We start from the raw sequence: 21,847 nt of genomic DNA, 5'->3' as shown, positions 1-21,847 counted from the left end.
TTGGTAGGGGCTCCTTTTGCTTTAATTACTGCCTCAATTCGGCGTGGCATGGAGGTGATCAGTTTGTGGCACTGCTGAGGTGGTATGGAAGCCCAGGTTTCTTTGACAGTGGCCTTCAGCTCATCTGCATTTTTTGGTCTCTTGTTTCTCAGCTCAGGTCTGGTGAGTTTGCTGGCCAGTCAAGCACACCAACACCATTGGTGTCATTTAACCAACTTTTGGTGCTTTTGGCAGTGTGGGCAGGTGCCAAATCCTGCTGGAAAGTGAAATCAGCATCTTTAAAAAGCTGGTCAGCAGAAGGAAGTATGAAGTGCTCCAAAATTTCTTGGTAAATGGGTGCAGTGACTTTGGTTTTCAAAAAACACAATGGACCAACACCAGCAGATGACATTGCACCCCAAATCATCACAGACTGTGGAAACTTAACACTGGACTTCAAGCAACTTGGGCTATGAGCTTCTCCACCCTTCCTCCAGACTCTAGGACCTTGGTTTCCAAATGAAATACAAAACTTGCTCTCATCTGAAAAGAGGACTTTGGACCACTGGGCAACAGTCCAGTTCTTCTCCTTAGCCCAGGTAAGACGCCTCTGACGTTGTCTGTGGTTCAGGAGTGGCTTAACAAGAGGAATACGACAACTGTAGCCAAATTCATTGACACGTCTGTATGTGGTGGCTCTTGATGCCTTGACCCCAGCCTCAGTCCATTCCTTGTGAAGTTCACCCAAATTCTTGAATCGATTTTGCTTGACAATCCTCATAAGGCTGCGGTTCTCTCGGTTGGTTGTGCATCTTTTTCTTCCACACTTTTTCCTTCCACTCAACTTTCTGTTAACAGCACTCTGTGAACAGCCAGCTTCTTTGGCGATGAAAGTTTGTGGCTTACCCTCCTTGTGAAGGGTGTCAATGATTGTCTTCTGGACAACTGTCAGATCAGCAGTCTTCCCCGTGATTGTGTAGCCTAGTGAACCAAACTGAGAGACCATTTTGAAGGCTCAGGAAACCTTTGCAAGTGTTTTGAGTTGATTAGCATGTCACCATATTCTAATTTTTTGAGATAGTGAATTGGTGGGTTTTTGTTAAATGTGAGCCAAAATCACCACAATTAAAAGAACCAAAGACTTAAACTACTTCAGTCTGTGTGCATTGAATTTAATACATGAGTTTCACAATTTGAGTTAAATTACTGAAATAAATGAACTTTTCCACAACATTCTAATTTATTGAGATGCACCTGTATATGTATATAGAACTGGATCGCTGATGCAATGTTAAACTGCCAGCAGGAAGTGAAGCCACCGGAAGTGTTCAAGTGGCTAACTTAGTATGCCCAAATTGCCATAGAGCATCAATGACTGACAGGCGAAAACACCCCCATTTCAACATCTCGGACCTGTGGATACGACAGTTGCATTTTGCCATCTAATGACAATCATGTTTAATTAGCTGTTATGGCTAGGGGACCTAGGTAGCTCAGCAAGTAAAGACGCGGACTACCACATCTGGAGTCGCAAGTTCTAATCCAGGGTGTGCTGAGTGACTCCAGCCAGGCTTCCTAAGCAACCAGTTGGCCCGGTTGCTAGGGTGGGTAGAGTCACGTTGGGTTAACCTCCTCGTGGTCACCATAATGTGGATCTCGGTCTCGGTGGGGCGTGTGGTGAGTTGTGCGTGGATGCCGCGGAGAATAGCGTGAAGCCTCCACACGCGCTAGTCTCTGCGGTAACGAGCTCAACAAGCCCAACAAGCCATGTGATAAGATGCGCGGATTGACGGTCTCAGATGCGGAGGCAACTGAGATTCATCCTCCGCCACCCGGATTGAGGCAAGTCACTACGCCACCACGAGGACTTAAAAGTGCATTGGGAATTGGGCATTCCAAATTGGGGAGAAAAATAATAATAATAAAAAAAAAAATTAGCTGTTATGGCTAATATTCGTTATGAGGGAGAAGATATATGCGGATCGCGATGTCAGAGCATTCACCTGCCCGGGTGTTCAGACTATCAGTACAGCACAACAATCACCAAAGGAAGCTGCAAAACTATCCACAAGTTCAAATGCAAGTATGAAAAGCTGTAATATTTGCTTGTTTTGGGGTGACAACATGTCTGTTTGCCTCAGATCGTCCTTAAAAAAAGTCAAACTGGGATTTAATTCGCTTAAAATTCCCAGGATTTGCCTGTTTTCATATTGAAGTGCTCGCTGTAGTCATATGTGGATACGTGTCATAAATTACATGTTCGTTTGCAATTTAAATCTAGCGTATCAGTTTAATTTTAACCAGCATTGCTTTGTGTCTCTCCCTCAGGCACTACGTGTGTGATAGAGGGAGAAAGAGCGTGCACTCTTATTCAAGTGACCGAGAGAAAAAGGCAATTTTTGATGAAAACATAAAACAAGTAACTGAAGAAACACTTCACTGTTCACAATAAATAAGTGTGAAAATGTCTGTTTGTATCTTAACTCAGTTTCAGTGAACTTGTTTACATTCTGCTGATCTCCGATGAAGTTTGTTAGAGGTGATACTGTTTGATATAGATATATATATATCTCGCTCTGGCTTTCAAGAAACAGGAAATATTCCAGATTAAATAGAATAAATACATGTGTATAGGGGTGGGCAATATGCCGGTAGACATAATAAACCGGTAGAAATTTGCCAACCGGTATACATTTTGGATTATTGTCTCTATCGCGCCAATGCAAAATTGCCACAAAAGAACATGTACAGTATGTATTACACACTCTGTCGGATAAATGGAAGGAGGAACGACTGCTCATTCCTCAAATTCATTTGAATGAGAAGATGAGATTATGAAGGAAAAAGTGCGTCCTCCGTGGTGTGGAATTGGTTTGGCTTTAAAAAACATGATACCAAGCAGAAAACAGCGATTTGCAACGTTTGTACATTGTGTATGTCGATATATCCATGTGCACGTATACATCAGTGGTTAGGGCTTCACGTGAGATATAATAGAAATAATTAAACACAGTTTTTCACTGATAGCTTCACGTGTCAGATGAAAATCTTGTCTAGAACGCGAGAAAAAATGACACTGAATCCGCTTCTGCGGCATGAAATTTTGCTTGATCCACCGTCAGAACAAATTCAATGACATTCATCCTGAGCTCCAAACATGCGCAGCTGTGTTTTGTGCGAGTGTTGCGCACACAGTCTGAAACACGCAAATGCGCGCGAGTCTTGAAGTCATTCCAGTCCCTTCATTTGTGCTCCTGTGACAGAAAAAGCGCAGATCACACCGGCTACTCATTCTGGTTTCTCTCGATGTCAAGTGGGTTTTTAAAATACACAAACAAAACCCTTTCTAAAATTCAGTTCGAATGATGTTTGATCAGGAAACAAACCATCCATACCATATTTTCCTTCAGATATTTTACATTTTCTTTATATAGATTACTAAAAACACTAAGAGCCTAATTAAATGTTTTATAGATAATTGTATTTATTTATGTTATTTTACTTTTTGCATTGCTTTGAGATGATGTTAAGTTTCTTGAGGAATGTTATAATCATAATAATAACAACAACAATAATAATAAAAGAGATCACGTGACACCATGCAAGAAGCAGACGTGTGAGCGACCAGCTCTGCGCACTTTTTTGATTATTTTCATGTTATAATTTGGTGAAATTTGATACACCCAGTTACACATTTGCTCTTTGAGGTAAAACATGGCAAAGAAGTCAAAATCCTCGGGCTCTGGAGACATTAAAAGACACTTACGTGTTCAGGATGAAAGCCTCGACAGGCCTACAGACCGGGAAATCGATTTGGATGGCGCGGCAGAAGAGGAGATCCAGCGTCAGTTCTCCAACATGTCAGTGATGTTGACGAAGGTTCTTGCTGACTTGGAAGATCTCGTTGTAATACGTCGATCGATTACGGCGAAGGAAATAAAAATCTCTGAGATAGGTACAAGAGTGTCAGATGTTGAGAGACGAATCGATTTTCTGGAATCTTCGGAGAGGGAATTAACCGCTAATCCGCCAGCGACAAAAGTTGATTTGGAACATCTCCTTGAAAAGCTTGAAGATCTTGAGAATAGAAGCCGCAGAAATAATGTTCGAATTGTTGGAATTCCTGAGCATGAGGAGGGCAGAGATATGGTGAAATTTCTAGACGAGCTTTTCCCGAGTCTGCTCGACATAACAGGCCATAAGCTGGAAATCGAGCGAGCTCACAGAGTCCCAGCTCGGAGATCTGCTGAGGGAGACAGGCCCCGATCAATTCTGGCCAGATTTCTGAGATCATCCGATAAAGATCTTGTGTTGCACCAGGTGATGAGCAAAGGGAAGCTTTCTTGGAAGAACCATAACGTTTTCTTGTTCCCGGACTTTGCGAGTTCGACAAGAGAGAAACGCGATCGGTTCAAGGAATGTAAGAAACTCTTACATCAGAAAAATATCTCGTTTGCTCTGATGTTTCCGGCCAAACTGAGAATAGAAACGAAGGTCGGTCGCAAAGTATTTACTTGTCCAAATCTGGCAATGTCTTTTATAGAATCAATGACTGAGTAAACTGCGTTGGCTCCGCCAAGCGGCTGGAGCTTGTTTTGTGAATAACACTTTTCCTTAAAGAAACTTTTGCATTGATGAAAGATTACTTTTGCATTGAATTTCCCAGACAGATTGAGAATAGACACTACGGATGACTGCAAAATATCTACATGCTCACACAAAGGATGTCTTTTATAAAGTTGACGGATTGTGTAAATCATGGTATATACTTTTATGCGGCCTCCGAGTGAATTGACTCGACCATCCGGGGAACCAGGATGCCGGTTTCATTTCTTTTTGTATTGGTTCCGCCTAGCGGCTGAAGCTTGTTCTATTGAATAACACTCCTTTGGAACAGCTGTGGATTAATCTGTTCGTTCTTCGTGCTTATTCCTCCTGCTGGCTGTAGTTTGTTTTTATTTTTTTTTACGGGACATTGGAATGATTACGTCATCTGCTGTACTCATAACAGCTGGCTCACTGAAGATTCGTTTGTCTGTCCGAGGAATCTGAACGGTTTTATATCAGCTGGAATTTGTTTTGTGGAAGACCACATCCTTGAGACAGTTCTGTGAATGAATCTACATGTCCTTTGTGTTCATTCTTCCTATTTGCTGGGTTTATTTTACAAAGTATTTTCTGTTATGTAATTTTGCCTCACAAATTTGTTAGGCAAAATGGAGCAATCCGATGGCAAAGTTGTCATGGGGGCTCGTGTGCGTTCATGGACCTTTTGAGTTTAGAGGGATTGACGCCGGTTGGCGCAGTCGTGTGCGGGGTTAATGCGCACATTTTTCTTGTTTCTGTTTGATTTGTTCGGGGTTTGATTGTTTCACTAATGGGGAATGTGGTCTGCATAACTTTGTTTTTGACACACAATCTATTTTTTCCTAATATGGCAAAATGTCAGATGTTAATATGAGTGGATTGTCTCTCTCCACGTGGAATGTGAATGGGTTGGGGCACCCCATAAAAAGAAGGAAGGTTATTACTTTTCTCAAACGTAAGAAATATGATATAGTGTTTCTTCAAGAAACACATCTCTCCCCGCAGGAAGCTGAAAAATTTGGGAAGATATGGGGTGTACAATTTTTTTTTTGTGCTGGCTCAAGTAAAAGCAAGGGAGTCATTATATTGATAAATAAACATCTACAATTCAAATGTCTCAAACAGATTAAAGATAAATTAGGGAGAGTCATTATTGTTTTAGCTGAAATTCAAGGACAAAGGTTGATTTTGGCTAATATTTACGCACCTAACGCTGATGATCAGGGCTTTTTTATAGATCTTGAAGGGATGTTGCAAGCCGCTGGCACCCCTCATGATATACAGGTGCATCTCAATAAATTAGAATGTCGTGGAAAAGTTCATTTATTTCAATAATTCAACTCAAATTGTGAAACTCGTGTATTAAATAAATTCAATGCACACAGACTGAAGTAGTTTAAGTCTTTGGTTCTTTTAATTGTGATGATTTTGGCACACATTTAACAAAAACCCACCAATTCACTATCTCAAAAAATTAGAATACATCATAAGACCAATAACAAATACATTTTTAATGAATTGTTGGCCTTCTGGAAAGTATGTTCATTTACTGTATATGTACTCAATACTTGGTAGGGGCTCCTTTTGCTTTAATTACTGCCTCAATTCGGCGTGGCATGGAGGTGATCAGTTTGTGGCACTGCTGAGGTGGTATGGAAGCCCAGGTTTCTTTGACAGTGGCCTTCAGCTCATCTGCATTTTTTGGTCTCTTGTTTCTCATTTTCCTCTTGACATACCCCATAGATTCTCTATGGGGTTCAGGTCTGGTGAGTTTGCTGGCCAGTCAAGCACACCAACACCATGGTCATTTAACCAACTTTTGGTGCTTTTGGCAGTGTGGGCAGGTGCCAAATCCTGCTGGAAAATGAAATCAGCATCTTTAAAAAGCTGGTCAGCAGAAGGAAGCATGAAGTGCTCCAAAATTACTTGGTAAACGGGTGCAGTGACTTTGGTTTTCAAAAAACACAATGGACCAACACCAGCAGATGACATTGCACCCCAAATCATCACAGACTGTGGAAACTTAACACTGGACTTCAAGCAACTTGGGCTATGAGCTTCTCCACCCTTCCTCCAGACTCTAGGACCTTGGTTTCCAAATGAAATACAAAACTTGCTCTCATCTGAAAAGAGGACTTTGGACCACTGGGCAACAGTCCATTTCTTCTTCTCCTTAGCCCAGGTAAGACGCCTCTGACGTTGTCTGTGGTTCAGGAGTGGCTTAACAAGAGGAATACAACAACTGTAGCCAAATTCCTTGACACGTCTGTGTGTGGTGGCTCTTGATGCCTTGACCCCAGCCTCAGTCCATTCCTTGTGAAGTTCACCCAAATTCTTGAATCGATTTTGCTTGACAATCCTCATAAGGCTGCGGTTCTCTCGGTTGGTTGTGCATCTTTTTCTTCCACACTTTTTCCTTCCACTCAACTTTCTGTTAACATGCTTGGATACAGCACTCTGTGAACAGCCAGCTTCTTTGGCAATGAATGCTTGTGGCTTACTCACCTTGTGAAGGGTGTCAGTGATTGTCTTCTGGACAACTGTCAGATCAGCAGTCTTCCCCATGATTGTGTAGCCTAGTGAACCAAACTGAACCAAACTGAGAGACCATTTTGAAGGCTCAGGAAAACTTTGCAGGTGTTTTGAGTTGATTAGCTGATTGGCATGTCACCATATTCTAATTATTTGAGATAGTGAATTGGTGGGTTTTTGTTAAATGTGAGCCAAAATCATCACAATTAAAAGAATCAAAGACTTAAACTACTTCAGTCTATGTGCATTGAATTTATTTAATACACGAGTTTCACATTTTGAGTTGAATTACTGAAATAAATGAACTTTTCCACGACATTCTAATTTATTGAGATGCACCTGTAATACTGGGAGGAGACTTTAATCTTTTGATGGACTCAGTCCTTGATCATAGTGAAGCAAAAGTGTGTAAACCCCCTAGAGCAACACTGACGCTTCACAGGATGTGTAAAAATCTTACAGATATTGAGACTTTTGAACACATCCGGTAGGGACTATACATTTTTTACGTCAGTCCATAAGATTTATTCTAGAATAGATTTTTTTTGGTGTCCAAGTCCCTCATTTCATCTGTTGTTGATTGCTCAATTGGAAATATCTTAGTCTCAGATCACGCTTTGGTGAGTTTAGAGGTGTTGCCATATACAGAGAAAAAGAAATCATATAGTTGGCGCCTTAATGTGTCCGTTTTGCAAAATCCTGATTTCCAACAAATGTTAAAGACTGAAATCAATGTTTATATGGAGACCAACTGGTCCTCAGTATCCTCTGTGGGCGTGGCTTGGGAGGCACTTAAGGCGGTTCTTAGGGGTCAGATCATACAGTATGCCTCATTCATTAAAAAATCCAAAGCATAAGAACTTGTGGAGTTGGAAGGAAATATTAAAAGTGCCGAGGATGAGCTGAAGCGCCGTATGTCATCTGATGGCCTCAGAGAATTGACCCGATTGAAATATAGATATAATACTATTCTGTCACGGAAAGTGGAGTTTTGGTTATTCAGGGCAAGAAAGTCATACTTCGAGTCGGGGGACAAAGCTTTTGGCTAGATATATAAAGCAGAGAGTCTTTCTCTACCATTCCCTCTGTGAAATCTGCTGGTGGTGAAATATTTACCTTGGCCATTGATATTAATAATGCCTTTAAAGAATTCTATTTTGATCTCTATAGTTCCAGGTCTTCATCCACTGATGAAGATATTAGGAACTTTGTGGAACCATTAGATCTCCCTAAACTGACGACTGTGCAAAAAAACTCTCTCGATTCTGAGATAACCTTGGAGGAGCTTGACGAGGTAATTAAGGCCTTGCCTACAGGCAAGGCTCCGGGGCCTGACGGCTTTTCCTCCGAGTTTTTTAGATCCTATGCTACAGACCTGGCTCCACTTTTGTTAGAAGTTTACACAGAATCATTAAAGAATGGAAAGCTTCCTCCAACCATGACATAAGCCCGGATTAGTCTGATTCTAAAAAAGGACAAAGATCCAAACGAGTGTAAAAGTTACCGCCCAATTTCCCTGATCCAGTTAGATGTAAAAATTTTGTCCAAAATTCTGTCTAACCGATTAAGTAAAGTTATGACATCACTTATACATATAGATCAGGTGGGGTTTATTTGAGGCCGTAGCTCTTCTGATAATATTAGGCATCTCATCAATATCATGTGGTCAGTAGCGAATGAACAATCTCCGGTCGCTGCCATCTCTCAACGCCGAAAAGGCGTTTGATATGGTAGAATGGAATTATCTTTTTAAGATTTTGGAAATATACGGGTTCGGGAGTACATTTATTGGTTGGATTAAGTTACTTTATAGACACCCTGTAGCAGCGGTACAAACAAATGGGTTAATTTCAGATTATTTTATTCTGGATAGGGGCACCCGGCAGGGTTGCCCTCTTTCCCCATTATTGTTCTGTCTTGCCCTGGAACCATTAGCAGCCGCGATAAGGAAGGAGGATGATTTTCCAGGTGTGACGGTGGGAGGTGTGGCGCATGAGCTTCTGCTTTACGCAGATGATATTTTATTATTCGTCTCCGACCCTACTAGGTCTATGCCTTGCCTCCACAGAATTATTAATTCCTTTTTTTAAGTTTTCAGGATACAAAGTCAATTGGTCTAAATCCGAAGCTTTGGCTCTGACAGCGTACTGTCCAGTAACGGCCTTCCAGCCGGGTGCCTTCCAGTGGCCCAAACAGGGCATTAAGTATTTGGGGATTTTATTCCCAGCAAATTTGTCTGATTTAGTCAGAGTTAATTTTGATCCCTTAATAAAAAGGTTTTCGAATGATGTGGACAGGTGGGCTTCACTACACTTATCGATGATTGGGAAGGTTAATGTTATTAAAATGAATTGTATTCCAAAATTCAATTACTTACTGCAGTCTCTCCCTGTAGATGTCCCCCTCTCTTATTTCAAGCAATTTGATAGCATAGCGAAGTCCTTTATTTGGAATGGTAAACGTCCCAGCTTAAATTTCAATAAGTTACATAGGCCGACTGACAAAGGTGGGTTAGGCCTACCCAAGATTTAGTTTTATTATTATGCATTCAGTCTTAGACATTTGGCTCATTGGTCGCTTCCACCTGAGAGAGCTCCTCCCTGGTTTTGTATTGAAAAGGAAGTTCTTGCCCCTATCTCGCCACTGCAAAGCCTTTCGATTAAACTAGCCGGAGAGGTTAAGTCGCATCCCGTTATTTTGCATTTGCACTCGATATGGACAAAAGTGTCCAGAGTGTTTAATTCTGATATTTATTTAAACATAGCCTTGAGCATATGGCTGAACCCTAAAATATGTATTAATAAGTCCCCTTTCTGTTGGTAAGATTGGATTGTGAGGGGGGTTAATACACTTGGTGACCTATATGAGAGTGGAGTATTGAGATCGTTTGAAAATTTGATTCAATGTACATGTGATTTTTTTTTCGTTTTTTTATTTTTTATAAATTTGCAAAGATTTCAAACAAACTTCTTTCACATTGTCATTATGGGGTATTGTTTGTAGTATAATGAATTTAATCCATTTTGGAATAAGGCTGTAACATAACAAAATGTGGAAAAAGTGAAGCGCTGTGAATACTTTCCGGATGCACTGTATGACAAAAATATAGATTCTCACACAAATATATCGATAAAAATTAATTTAATTTTTTTTTAACTAGGGATTATTATTATTTGGTTACCATGAACATGAACAATAATCATAAGATTCAAAGTGAAATAAAAAGGATTAGGCTATATTAGCAAATACTTGTGCAGGATGGGAACTATTCCTTCTTCCACTCATCTTAATATTCATAAATGCTGAAAAACACAAGCAGACAAGCACTTGCACCATCACAAGACTCGTTCAAACAAGAGGGATCGGTGCCTTGTAGAGGTAATGAAAGAAAATCAGAGAAACAGCTTCTAGAGTAAATTCACACTAAATAAAACATATCTAAAGATGGCATTTCTTAAAGATGGAGTTTGTAGGTAATTGTTGTTAATAAATAAATAAAATAGTTAACCATGGTTTTACTAAATATTTAAAATTACTAATTAAATCCCAAGAAATCGCAATAAATAAATAAATCAATCAATCAAATTAATAGAAGTATCAGTATTAGTATCGACAATATTGGACTTGAAATTATTGGTATCGGATCAAAAAGAAAATAAGTGGTATCGCCCTTCCCTAGTTGAAAGTTCTATGTGTCAATCAACCGCAGCGCTAAAACAAGATTTTTAAACTTTGCTACGAGCGGCTTTAAAATGCATTCACACGCACAAGGCTTCTTCAGCATGTCTGCTTTGCACTTAGATTAAATCCAAGTATAACCGGCAGAAACGATGCGCAATGTTTCCGCACTTTCTTTAATCTTGTACATTCTGTGCACTTTACTGTCATGCAGTAACTGGCAGCAACACACTGTCGTCATGATTGATGTATGCAGTCATGAAATCACACAGCCTCCCTTCAAAATCGGAATCTGTTCAATATCGGACAGCATTTGTAATAATTATCCATATATATATATATATATATATATATACACACACAGCGTACACAATTATTAGGTAAATTGTATTCCTCAGAATTAATTTTATTGTTGAACAATGCTCTCAGTCAATTTAAAACATTATTGAACCTCAAACCTGAATGTTTAACAAAGGAAAAGTGAGTTGTGCACAATTATTAGGCAACTTAATTACAAAAAGAATTTCTCCTAACTCAATTGTTTATTCTAAATTTTTAGAGGAAGTGCAACAAATAAGTAACACAAAATGACAATTAAATAATATTTTTGGCCTTTCAAAAATATTCAGTGACCAATATAGCCACCCTTCTTTTCAATAACTGCCATGAGCCTTCCATCCATAGAGTCTACCAAATGCTGTTCAAAGAGGTGTATTATCTTCCCTCACTGTAAATCTCACATTTGAGAAGGGCTCACAAGTTCTCAGTAGGATTTAAGTCAGGTGAGGAAGGGGGCCAAGTCATTATTTGGGCATATTTTGGCCCTTGCTGGCTAGCCAAGCAGTGGAGTACTGGGATGCGATGAAGCACTGTCCTGCATAAAGATCATGGCCTTCTTGAATGTTGAGGACTTCTTCCTGTACCACTGCTTGAAGAAAGTACTTTCCAGAAACTGGCAGTATGTTTGAGAGTTGAGTTTCAGTCCATCTTCAACTTGAAAAGGTCCAGCTACCTCATCCTTAATGATAGCAGCCCATACCAGTACCCCTCCTCCACATTGCTGGCACCTGACTCGAAGAGGTGCCCTGTGTCCATTAGTGATCCAGCCATGGGCCCATCAATCTGTTCCATCAAGAGTCACTCTCATTTCATCTGTCCATAAAACCTTTGAAAAATCTGTCTTCAGGTATTTCTTTGCCCAATCTTGATGCTTCAACTTGTGAATCTTATTCAGTGGTAGTCGTGTTTCGGCCTTCTTGACCTTGGCCATGTCTCAGAGCACTTGACACCTTGTACTTCTGGACACTCCAGATAGGTTGCAGTTCTGGAATATGGTAGCACTGGAGGATAATGGGTTCCTGGTAGCTTCACGTTTAATTCTCCTCAAGTCTTTCGCAGTTAATTTGTGCCTTTTCTTCTCCATGCGTTTTTTGTGCCCCAGTTGACTATTTGCAACAAAACGTTTGATTGTCCAGTGGTCACGCCTCGATAGTTTAGCTATTTCAAGTGTTGCATCCTTCTGAGAGGCATTTTACAATTTTTTACTTTTCAGTGTCAGTTAAATGTCAGTGTCTCTTTTTTGGCCCATTTTACCTGAGATAATGAAGCTGCCTAAGAATTATGCACACCTTGATATAAGGTGTTAGTCACTTTCGCCACACCCTCCCTCATTACACAAATACATATCACCTGAAAATGACTGAATCCAATAAGCATTCATGTTTATATGGTTTGGAGTTGGAAAATGTGCATGGAAATAATGATAAGATCAGAATACTGACTTGCCTAATAATTGTGCTAGCAGTGTGTGTGTATATATACAGGTGCATCTCAATAAATTAGAATGTCGTGGAAAAGTTCATTTATTTCAGTAATTCAACTCAAATTGTGAAACTCGTGTATTAAATAAATTCAGTGCACACAGACTGAAGTAGTTTAAGTCTTTGGTTCTTTTAACTGTGATGATTTTGGCTCACATTTAACAAAAACCCACCAATTCACTCTCTCAAAAAATTAGAATACATCATAAGACCAATAAAAAAACATTTTTAGTGAATTGTTGGCCTTCTGGAATGTATGTTCATTTACTGTATATGTACTCAATACTTGGTAGGGGCTCCTTTTGCTTTAATTACTGCCTCAATTCGGCGTGGCATGGAGGTGATCAGTTTGTGGCACTGCTGAGGTGGTATGGAAGCCCAGGTTTCTTTGACGGTAGCCTTCAGCTCATCTGCATTTTTTGGTCTCTTGTTTCTCATTTTCCTCTTGACAATACGGTTCAGGTCTGGTGAGTTTGCTGGCCAGTCAAGCACACCAACACCATGGTCATTTAACCAACTTTTGGTGCTTTTGGCAGTGTGGGCAGGTGCCAAATCCTGCTGGAAAATGAAATCAGCATCTTTAAAAAGCTGGTCAGCAGAAGGAAGCATGAAGTGCTCCAAAATTTCTTGGTAAACGGGTGCAGTGACTTTGGTTTTCAAAAAACACAATGGACCAACACCAGCAGATGACATTGCACCCCAAAGCATCACAGACTGTGGAAACTTAACATTGGACTTCAAGCAACTTGGGCTATGAGCTTCTCCACCCTTCCTCCAGACTCTAGGACCTTGGTTTCCAAATGAAATGCAAAACTTGCTCTCATCTGAAAAGAGGACTTTGGACCACTGGGCAACAGTCCAGTTCTTCTTCTCCTTAGCCCAGGTAAGACGCCTCTGACATTGTCTGTGGTTCAGGAGTGGCTTAACAAGAGGAATACGACAACTGTAGCCAAATTCATTGACATGTCTGTGTGTGGTGGCTCTTGATGCCTTGACCCCAGCCTCAGTCCATTCCTTGTGAAGTTCACCCAAATTCTTGAATCGATTTTGCTTGACAATCCTCATAAGGCTGCGGTTCTCTCGGTTGGTTGTGCATCTTTTTCTTCCACAATTTTTCCTTCCACTCAACTTTCTGTTAACATGCTTGGATACAGCACTCTGTGAACAGCCAGCTTCTTTGGCAATGAATGTTTGTGGCTTACCTCCTTGTGAAGGGTGTCAATGATTGTCTTCTGGACAACTGTCAGATCAGCAGTCTTCCCCATGATTGTGTAGCCTAGTGAACCAAACTGAGAGACCATTTTGAAGGCTCAGGAAACCTTTGCAGGTGTTTTGAGTTGATTAGCTGATTGGCATGTCACCATATTCTAATTTTTTGAGATAGTGAATTGGTGGGTTTTTGTTAAATGTGAGCCAAAATCATCACAATTAAAAGAACCAAAGACTTAAACTACTTCAGTCTGTGTGCATTGAATTTATTTAATACACGAGTTTCACAATTTGAGTTGAATTACTGAAATAAATGAACTTTTCCACGACATTCTAATTTATTGAGATGCACCTGTATATATATATATATATATATATATATATATATGTATTTAAATCGGCAGATGAATTTTCAGATAATGCAGCCCCTGGCCATACCAGTCTTTTTATTTCTAAATCGCAAGCTACAAGGAATGAAAGCAGTGTCCTCCTCTGGCTTTATGTCTTATAATGATAATAAATAGCGCAAACAACCGTGCGATTGCTTCGGAATTCGCCAGGTAGTTAAGTCGTGTCGTGTACGATTGCACCTGTACGATTATCAGATAAACTGATCGTAACGTGTGCAGGGGCTCACGACCTCCTGAGTGTCAGAACTCGCACCGTGTATGCCCGGCCAAGTGTCATCATTATAAATTGTTCGTGATTTCAGAAATGTTGTTCTTACAAAAAATAAAAATAAAAAGCACCATGTCTCTCTTACTTGCCTGAAACTTTGTTACATTTATGTTCCTCAGCAGTCGTAATGAAATATCAAAAATAAATACCAACCTATTTGTTCCTCGGTCTCTTCACTTTTTATTCTGCATGGTGTGTGATCAGTCATGTCTTCAATCTCTTCTTTAATAAACTCCATCTTTACAACAGTATGTCACTGCCGCCTCCTGCCTGTTTGGAAACAAGTGTGTGTACCACGATGGTTAAAGCAAAGCATCCAAAAACTAAGAGGATTCTTCTTCTGAGATTTAAGACTGTTGGCAAACGAGCTTTCAGTGCTTTGCTGCCTCCAACAGGACAGAAATGTGAAGCGTCGAAATGAAAGGAGAAAAAAAAGTATGAAAACATAAGAATGGGTAGCGATTTACACACCAAAAAAATTCATTCTGCTCGTGTTTCATGAATGCCAATGCCTCAACCAATTCACAGATTCAAGCCACTCGTACAGCAATTCACCAATAAATGCAGGTGATCTGGGACAAGCACAGATCTAGATGAGTATAAACAAGCACAAACAATATATAGCCGACGAAAGAGAGTTTGATTTGAGAGTGAGAACATGACTGACCCAGAATCATGCCGAATGAAAACAAAAGATACTAGGTGGAAAAGAGGTTGGTGTCCATTCATATTAACTGAACAATCTGGTGTTTATTGATCATAATAGAAGCAGTAAAATAACTGTGACGAGGAGGGTGGGGCCGGGCCGTGAGTGTGCACGGCCAGCCCCCAATCGGTCTAATCAGCCGAGGAGAGGGATAAGGCCGAGCCGGATGCGGAAGTTCGTGTTTTTTACGTTTTAAGTTTTCATTAAACATTATTTTGACGGTTCAGCTGGTTCCCGCCTCCTCCTTGCCCATTTTAAACCCTGTTACATTGGTGCCGAAACCAGGGAAGGAGGAGGGATTCGCTATCATGGAGTCCTCGCCACTGCTGTCCACTGAAAGGAGCAGCTGTGGCTGTCCGCTGGAGGATGGAGGAGTCGCTTTTTTTTTTACCCTCTCTCTCCTCTCTCTCTCACTGTTGCTCCACCTTGCTCTTTCCCTCTCCTCTTTTCCCTCCCACTGTCTCCCTAGTTGGAGGCGCAGTGGTGCTCTACAAGTGATCCAAAAGAGTTAAGCTTCGTCAATGCAGCTTTAGGACTCCGCTGCTGATTGTTCATCTGGTGAATGTCCACTCCCTCGCCAACGATTAACTGCTTCTGCTCACTCAAACAAATAAGGACTTTTCAAACTCTGCTGCTCTGTGTTTCACGGAAACCTGGCTGAATGAAGCCATCCCAGACAGTGCGTTTCATCTGCCGGGCTTCCAGCTGTTCAGAGCAGATAGCATTGCTGAATCATCAGGGAAAACAAGAGGTGGTGGAACATGCTTTTACATAAATGAAAGTTGGTGTACAGATGTAACAGCGTTGAAGAAGATGTGCTGTTTTTGGGCCTCATGTATTCAGATAGAAGACAAAGGCAGGCCTAACCCAGTCGTAAAACCTAACTGAGGCCCACATACAAAGTCATAAATCTAACTGATAAAAACCACACCAAAATCAAACAAAGGGAGTCCAAAACAGACTACAAATCCTATGAAGCCTTGCTCACTAAAGGATCTAACTCCCAACTCCTATTGGATGAGGCACACAGCAGAACGGCCCTCAACCATGATGTCATCGGGAGTAGAAATAACTCAGATGCTTCCGGGATTTGCTTCCAGCAACTTTGCTCACCGTGTGTAGATGCAGCTCATCGCTGCTCTCAGGTGTAGCCTCGTGGCACAAGTAATGTCCGACTTGAAACTGTGGCCATACAATCTCCATCTCGCTGGACGAGTTGAGATTACTCTGTGTTCCACCGAACACTCTAACGGATCCAAAGGAGACCGCCGAGCAATCCGCATCTTCATCCGTTTGCCTGCAGAAGTGAAGAGATAAAAGATTTCTCTTCCATCTTCAATCAAGTCGACGTCGCTGATTTCTCCACCAGCCCGCCGAGAATCAGCAGCCGTACCGCCCACCAACAGAGCGAGGAAATTACCTCCCGTCATCACCCGAGCCTCGAGGAACCGAGTTGGAGTTAAAGGACGGATGGACACACATTCTAGCTGCATCCTCATGCGATTCAAGTAAGAGGTTTACGTCTGGGCAGAGATAGAATATTATAGTGTGTTATTCTTGTGTATCAAGGTTATTGCTTGTACAGTTTACGGACTGCCGAGTCCGCTCATTACGGCTAATACTCAAGGTATTAATTATCACGAATGAGATCTGCTAATATAAGAAACATCAAATGGCTTACTCACTCCAATGTATTTATGAAGGAGAGTGCCAGTTTTGGACATGTAAATACTTTGCTGCCATCCCTGGTGTCTATTCTCAGTTTGGCCGGGAACATCAGTGCAAAAGCTGTCTTCCATTGATGTAAGAGTTTCTTACATTGCTTGAACCGATCGCGTTTCTCTCTTGTGACTCTGTGAGCTCGCTCAATTTCCAGTTTATGGCCTGTTATGTCGAGCAGACTTGGGAAGAGCTCATCTAGGAATTTCACCATATGTCTGCCTTCTTCATGCTCAGGAATTCCAACAATTCGTATGTTATTCCGTTCATATTTTCAAAATATTTAAGTTTTTCCAAAATGTATTCCAAGTTTTGGACACGGGCGTATTAGCGGATAATTCCCTTTCTGATGATTCCAGATAATTGATTCTTTTCTCAACATCTGTCACTCTTGTGACCAACTCAGAGAAATTTCTTTCCATCGCCATAATCAGTCGACGTATTACAGTGAGATCCTCCAAGTCAGCAACAACCTTCGTCAGCATCACTGAGATGTTGGACAGTTGACGCTGGATTTCATCTCCTGACGTGCTGTCCAAATCGAGTCCCTGGCTCGCAGGCCCATTAGAGGTTTCAGCTTGAGCATGTAAGTGTTAAGAGTCTGAGGATTTTGACTTCTTTGCCATGTTTACCTCAAAGAGCAAGTATGTAACTGGGTGTATCGAATCTCACCGGATTATAACATGAAAATACTTTTAAAAAAACTAGCAAAGCACGCAAAGCTCGCAATCACACGTCTGCTTTTCGCATGGTGTCACGTGTCCCCCCGCACACCAGCACTTTTAAAGGTTCTCTCTCTTTGAGATATTCCCATAACTTAATTCTAAATGTCTGTCCCTCCATACCCTGAAAACCAAAGGGGATGTAAAAGTGGACAAGGAGTGAAACCCAAATGTTGCAACTGCGGAGGGGAGCATAGTGTTGGTTATGGTGGATGCTAGGTGAGGAAAGAAGCAGTGAAAATTCAAAAGATCAAGGTGTAGGAGGGGTTGACATAGGCAGAAGCAATAAAGCGGGTTAAGAATGCAGATCAGCAAGAAAATGTGCAAAGTGCCCCATCTAAAATAAATGAGTGTCAGAATCTCAGTAAGGTGAATGAAAACACAATGATAGCTGACAAATTATCATTCATTGCTTTTATGGCAGAAGTAGTAAATTGCTCTGCTCAAACAGAAAGTAAAACAGAAAGGATAAAAATCATAATTAGGGCAGCTGAAAGACACTTGGAAGTAGAAGAAGTAACTGTAGAATAAATAAATGAGAAAATCAAGATGCAGAAAATAAATTTTCAGGCAGTATGTGGTTTTTATAATCCTGCAATGGAATGTAATAAGTTTGATTGTGAATGGACAGGAGCTCACAAAATTTGTAGATAATTTTGAAAATAACCACATTTTAATTTTGTAATACAGGGATATAAAGCAATACGAAGGGACAGGAGTGTTGGTAATGGTGGTGGTGTTGCTACTTTTGTTAAACAAGGAATAGGATTTAGAACAGTCAATGTGAATAAGGAGTATGAATCATTAGTGGTGGAAGTATGGGCTGGAACACAGAGTATAAGAGTAGTAAAATTTTATAACCCATGTGAAAGATTAAGTAGAGAATCACTAGAAAAGGTTGGGGGAATGGGAAATCACAAAATGGTGTGGTGATTTTAATACTCATAGCACACTATGGGGTTGTATGTACACTGATCAGAATGGAAATGCTGTAGAAGAAATGTTGGATTGGAAGGATTTAGTATGCCTAAATGATGGCATAATTACAAGGGTTGATGTAGCTCAAGGACATAATTCCACAATTGATCTGACAATTACATCCCAAACTTTGGCAGGGAAATGTGTATGGATCCAGACCTGCAGAAATATACCTGCTCTAATTAGTGGAGAAAGACAAATCATAACTAATTCTGAAGGAATTAGCTGAAACTTTTGTTAACGTTCATAGCAAGTGTAATATATCAGAAGATATGAGATTTTGTAGAGAAAATATCACAATATTCTGCTTCAAAAAGGTCCATCTTGAAGCACACTAGATGAAGATTTCTCTCTATATGAATTGAAGCAGGCCCTTGCAGGGGTGAGGAATACTTCTCCAGGTAAAGATGAAGTGTGCTAAGAAATGTTTAAAGATCTATCAGACCCATCGAGGATTATACTATATCTTTTTAATAAAGTGTGGAAATTAGGAAAGCTCCCTTCCTCTTGGAAGCATGGTATTATTGTTCCAACTGCAAAGCCAGGGAAGGATCATTCACAAGTAACAAGTTACAGACCAATTGCACTAACATCCAACGTTTGTAAATTAATGGAGCGAATGGTTATGTTGAGACTGATGTATGCTCTTGATACGAGGGATCTGTTATGTCCGAATCAGAGTGGTTTAAGTAGAGGAAGACACACAATGGATACAATTTTGAGTTTAGAAGCTGATGTCAGAAAGGCTCAGATAAATAAGGAAGTACTGGTGGGAATGTTTTTAGATGTAGAAAAAACATATGACGATGTGGAAGGAAGTACTTTTAATCAAACTGGACCATATGAATATCAATGGAAGAATGTGTAATTGGATAATTAATTTCTTAATAGTCTGTCCAAGTAAGCGTGGGATCTTCCTATTCAAAGGTATACTCTATTGACAATGGTACTCCTCAAGGTAGCATGTGTAGCCCCATTTTATTCAATATTATGTTAAATTACATATTTACCAAAGTTGGTCCAGGATAGAAAAATCATTATATGCCGATGATGGTGCCTTGTGAAAGAGAGGACGAAACGTATCACATGTGGAGAAAAGTATGCAGACTGCAATTAAAGAAATAGAAAAGTGGGCTAATAGTTGGGGATTTCGATTGTCAGTGGATAAAACCCAAGTAATATGTTTTTCAAAAAAAGAAGGAAACTCCCTCTTTCAAGTTAAAGTTGTATGATCAAGAGTTAGAACAAACAATTAGTTATCAGATTTTTAGGGATTTGGATGGATTGTAAATTAACATTTGTAGCACATATCCAACGGATCATAGACAAAAGCAAGAGAGGCAAAAATGTTTTAAGGTGTCTGGCAGGGATAGACTGGGGTGCCGATTGGCAGTCTCTTAAAATAATATATTGTGCAATCATAAGGTCCACAATAGATTATGGGAGTATGGTATATGGCTCAGCATCTGCCTCATTGTTTTATAAGGTAAATGCCATACAATCTCAAGCATTGAGAATATGCTGTGGTGCATTTAGCACTACAAGTTGAAATGGGTTAGATGCCTTTGGGCCTTTGGAAAGGATTCAAGAGTATATAAAGTTCTGCTAGACTATCTGAAGGAACAGGATTTAAGAATTTAGTTGTTTTTTTTTTTGTTTTTTTTTTGTCTCCCTACACATCGGGCACGTTTCATATGTGTCTGGTTGTTTTAAGTTGAGTTTCTCATTAAAACTTTATGTTTACTCTTCAGCCGGTTCCCGCCTCCTCCTTGCCCATCCTTTAACTGTTACAGTCCAATTTTTAAATCTGGTGACTCCAATTTGGTCTCAAATTATCGGCCAGTATCGATATTACCTGACATGTCTAAGGTCTTAGAGAAGGTAGTGGCAGAACAACTAATAAATCACTTAGAGAGTAATAATTTCCTCCACCCGAAGCAGTTTGGTTTTAGGCCACAGTGCTCTATGGAAACTGAAAATTGCTATTTTCTGGAAAATTTAATATGTTCTTTAGATCAGGGGCATGTTGTGGGTGCAGATTTTATTTACCTGAAAAAGGCATTCCGCACTATTCTTTTGTCTAAATTAACTGCTTTCAATTTGAGTAGACAAACATCTGAGTGGATTGCCTCTTACCTACAAAAAAGCGAGCAATGTGTGATAATTGAGCAGAATTCTTTTTTTTTAAATCTTTTAATAACAATAAACTAGGAGTACCCCAAGGTTCAATTTTAGGTCCATTGTTTTTAGTTTATTTATAAATGATTTGCCAAGATGCCACCCAGATATTAAGTGTCAGCTTTATGCTGACAACACTGTTTTCTATACATCAGCTAAGACACCAGCAAAGGAAGCTGAGATATTAAATGCCAACCTGGAGGGAATATCTCAGTGGCTCCAAAATAACCACCTCACTTTGAATATCAGAAAAGCATTTTCTATGTGTTTGATAGAAAACAAAAAGGAACATTGAAAATTAAGATACAAAATAAAGAAATAGAGGAGTTAAAAGTTCTTAGGTATTATTTTAGATTCACATCTTACATTAGATAGACACATAAAGAAACTTTTAAAAAAGGTAAAGATTAACTTGCTTGATTCAAATATATTAGACAGAACATCTCAAAGCAGGCGGCTCAGCTTTTTATGCATGCCATGATTTTGTCTCATATTTCATATTGCATCACAGTTTGGACTCAATAATAAACCAAATCATGTGCACCATTGCGATCTTAGTTTTCTTATCTTAGTTTTAATTTATTTTATACATTTGTCCTATATAAAATTAGTGTTTAAATGTCTACACAATAAAGCTCCACAGGTTTTATGTAAATTTCAAAATAGACGGATGGTAGTAGAAAAACAAGGAGCACAGTGAATGGTAACTGTAGCGCTGACTGTGGCAAAACAACTCAGGGGCAAAGGGCTTTTTCTGTGAAGGTTCCCATGGAACATGCTAACTTCTGAAATAAAATCATAAAAAGACATAAAATCATTCATAATATTGGTTAAGCCCTGTTTTAAAAGAAACTATGAGCTGTGCTCATTTTTAATTCTCAATGAATTTTTGGTCTAATATTTTATACTATATGTTACCAGGGTTGGGAGCAATCTTAGTATTTATTTATAGATTTTTGTTTACGATTAGTTTGTATTGCTTGATTTATGTAGTTTTTAATGAAAAAAGCCCATCTAGGGACGTGAGATGCAAATTAGCATGTGTTAAAATCTCTACAATG

The 21,847-nt window shown here is 39.8% G+C and overlaps 1 protein-coding gene across 2 annotated transcripts in view; it reads right to left on the bottom strand.

Annotated features, from left to right (window-relative positions):
- Positions 1-21,847, bottom strand: part of LOC127442903 (zinc finger protein 239-like) — an 88,477-nt gene that overhangs the window by 22,875 nt on the left and 43,755 nt on the right. Inside the window, exon 1 of one of the 2 annotated variants that reach the window (XM_051701270.1) lies at positions 14,637-14,801. The exons of the other annotated variant lie outside the window; for it this stretch is intronic. Coding sequence (XP_051557230.1) covers positions 14,637-14,721 — 85 coding nt within the window. The 5' untranslated portion in view covers positions 14,722-14,801. Of the gene's footprint in view, positions 1-14,636; positions 14,802-21,847 lie in introns of those variants that run through there. 2 annotated transcript variants of the gene reach the window in all.

The sequence above is a fragment of the Myxocyprinus asiaticus genome, chromosome 6, assembly GCF_019703515.2.
Source record: "Myxocyprinus asiaticus isolate MX2 ecotype Aquarium Trade chromosome 6, UBuf_Myxa_2, whole genome shotgun sequence".
Taxonomy (NCBI): domain Eukaryota; kingdom Metazoa; phylum Chordata; class Actinopteri; order Cypriniformes; family Catostomidae; genus Myxocyprinus; species Myxocyprinus asiaticus.
This window is presented reverse-complemented; position numbering and strand designations above follow the sequence as displayed.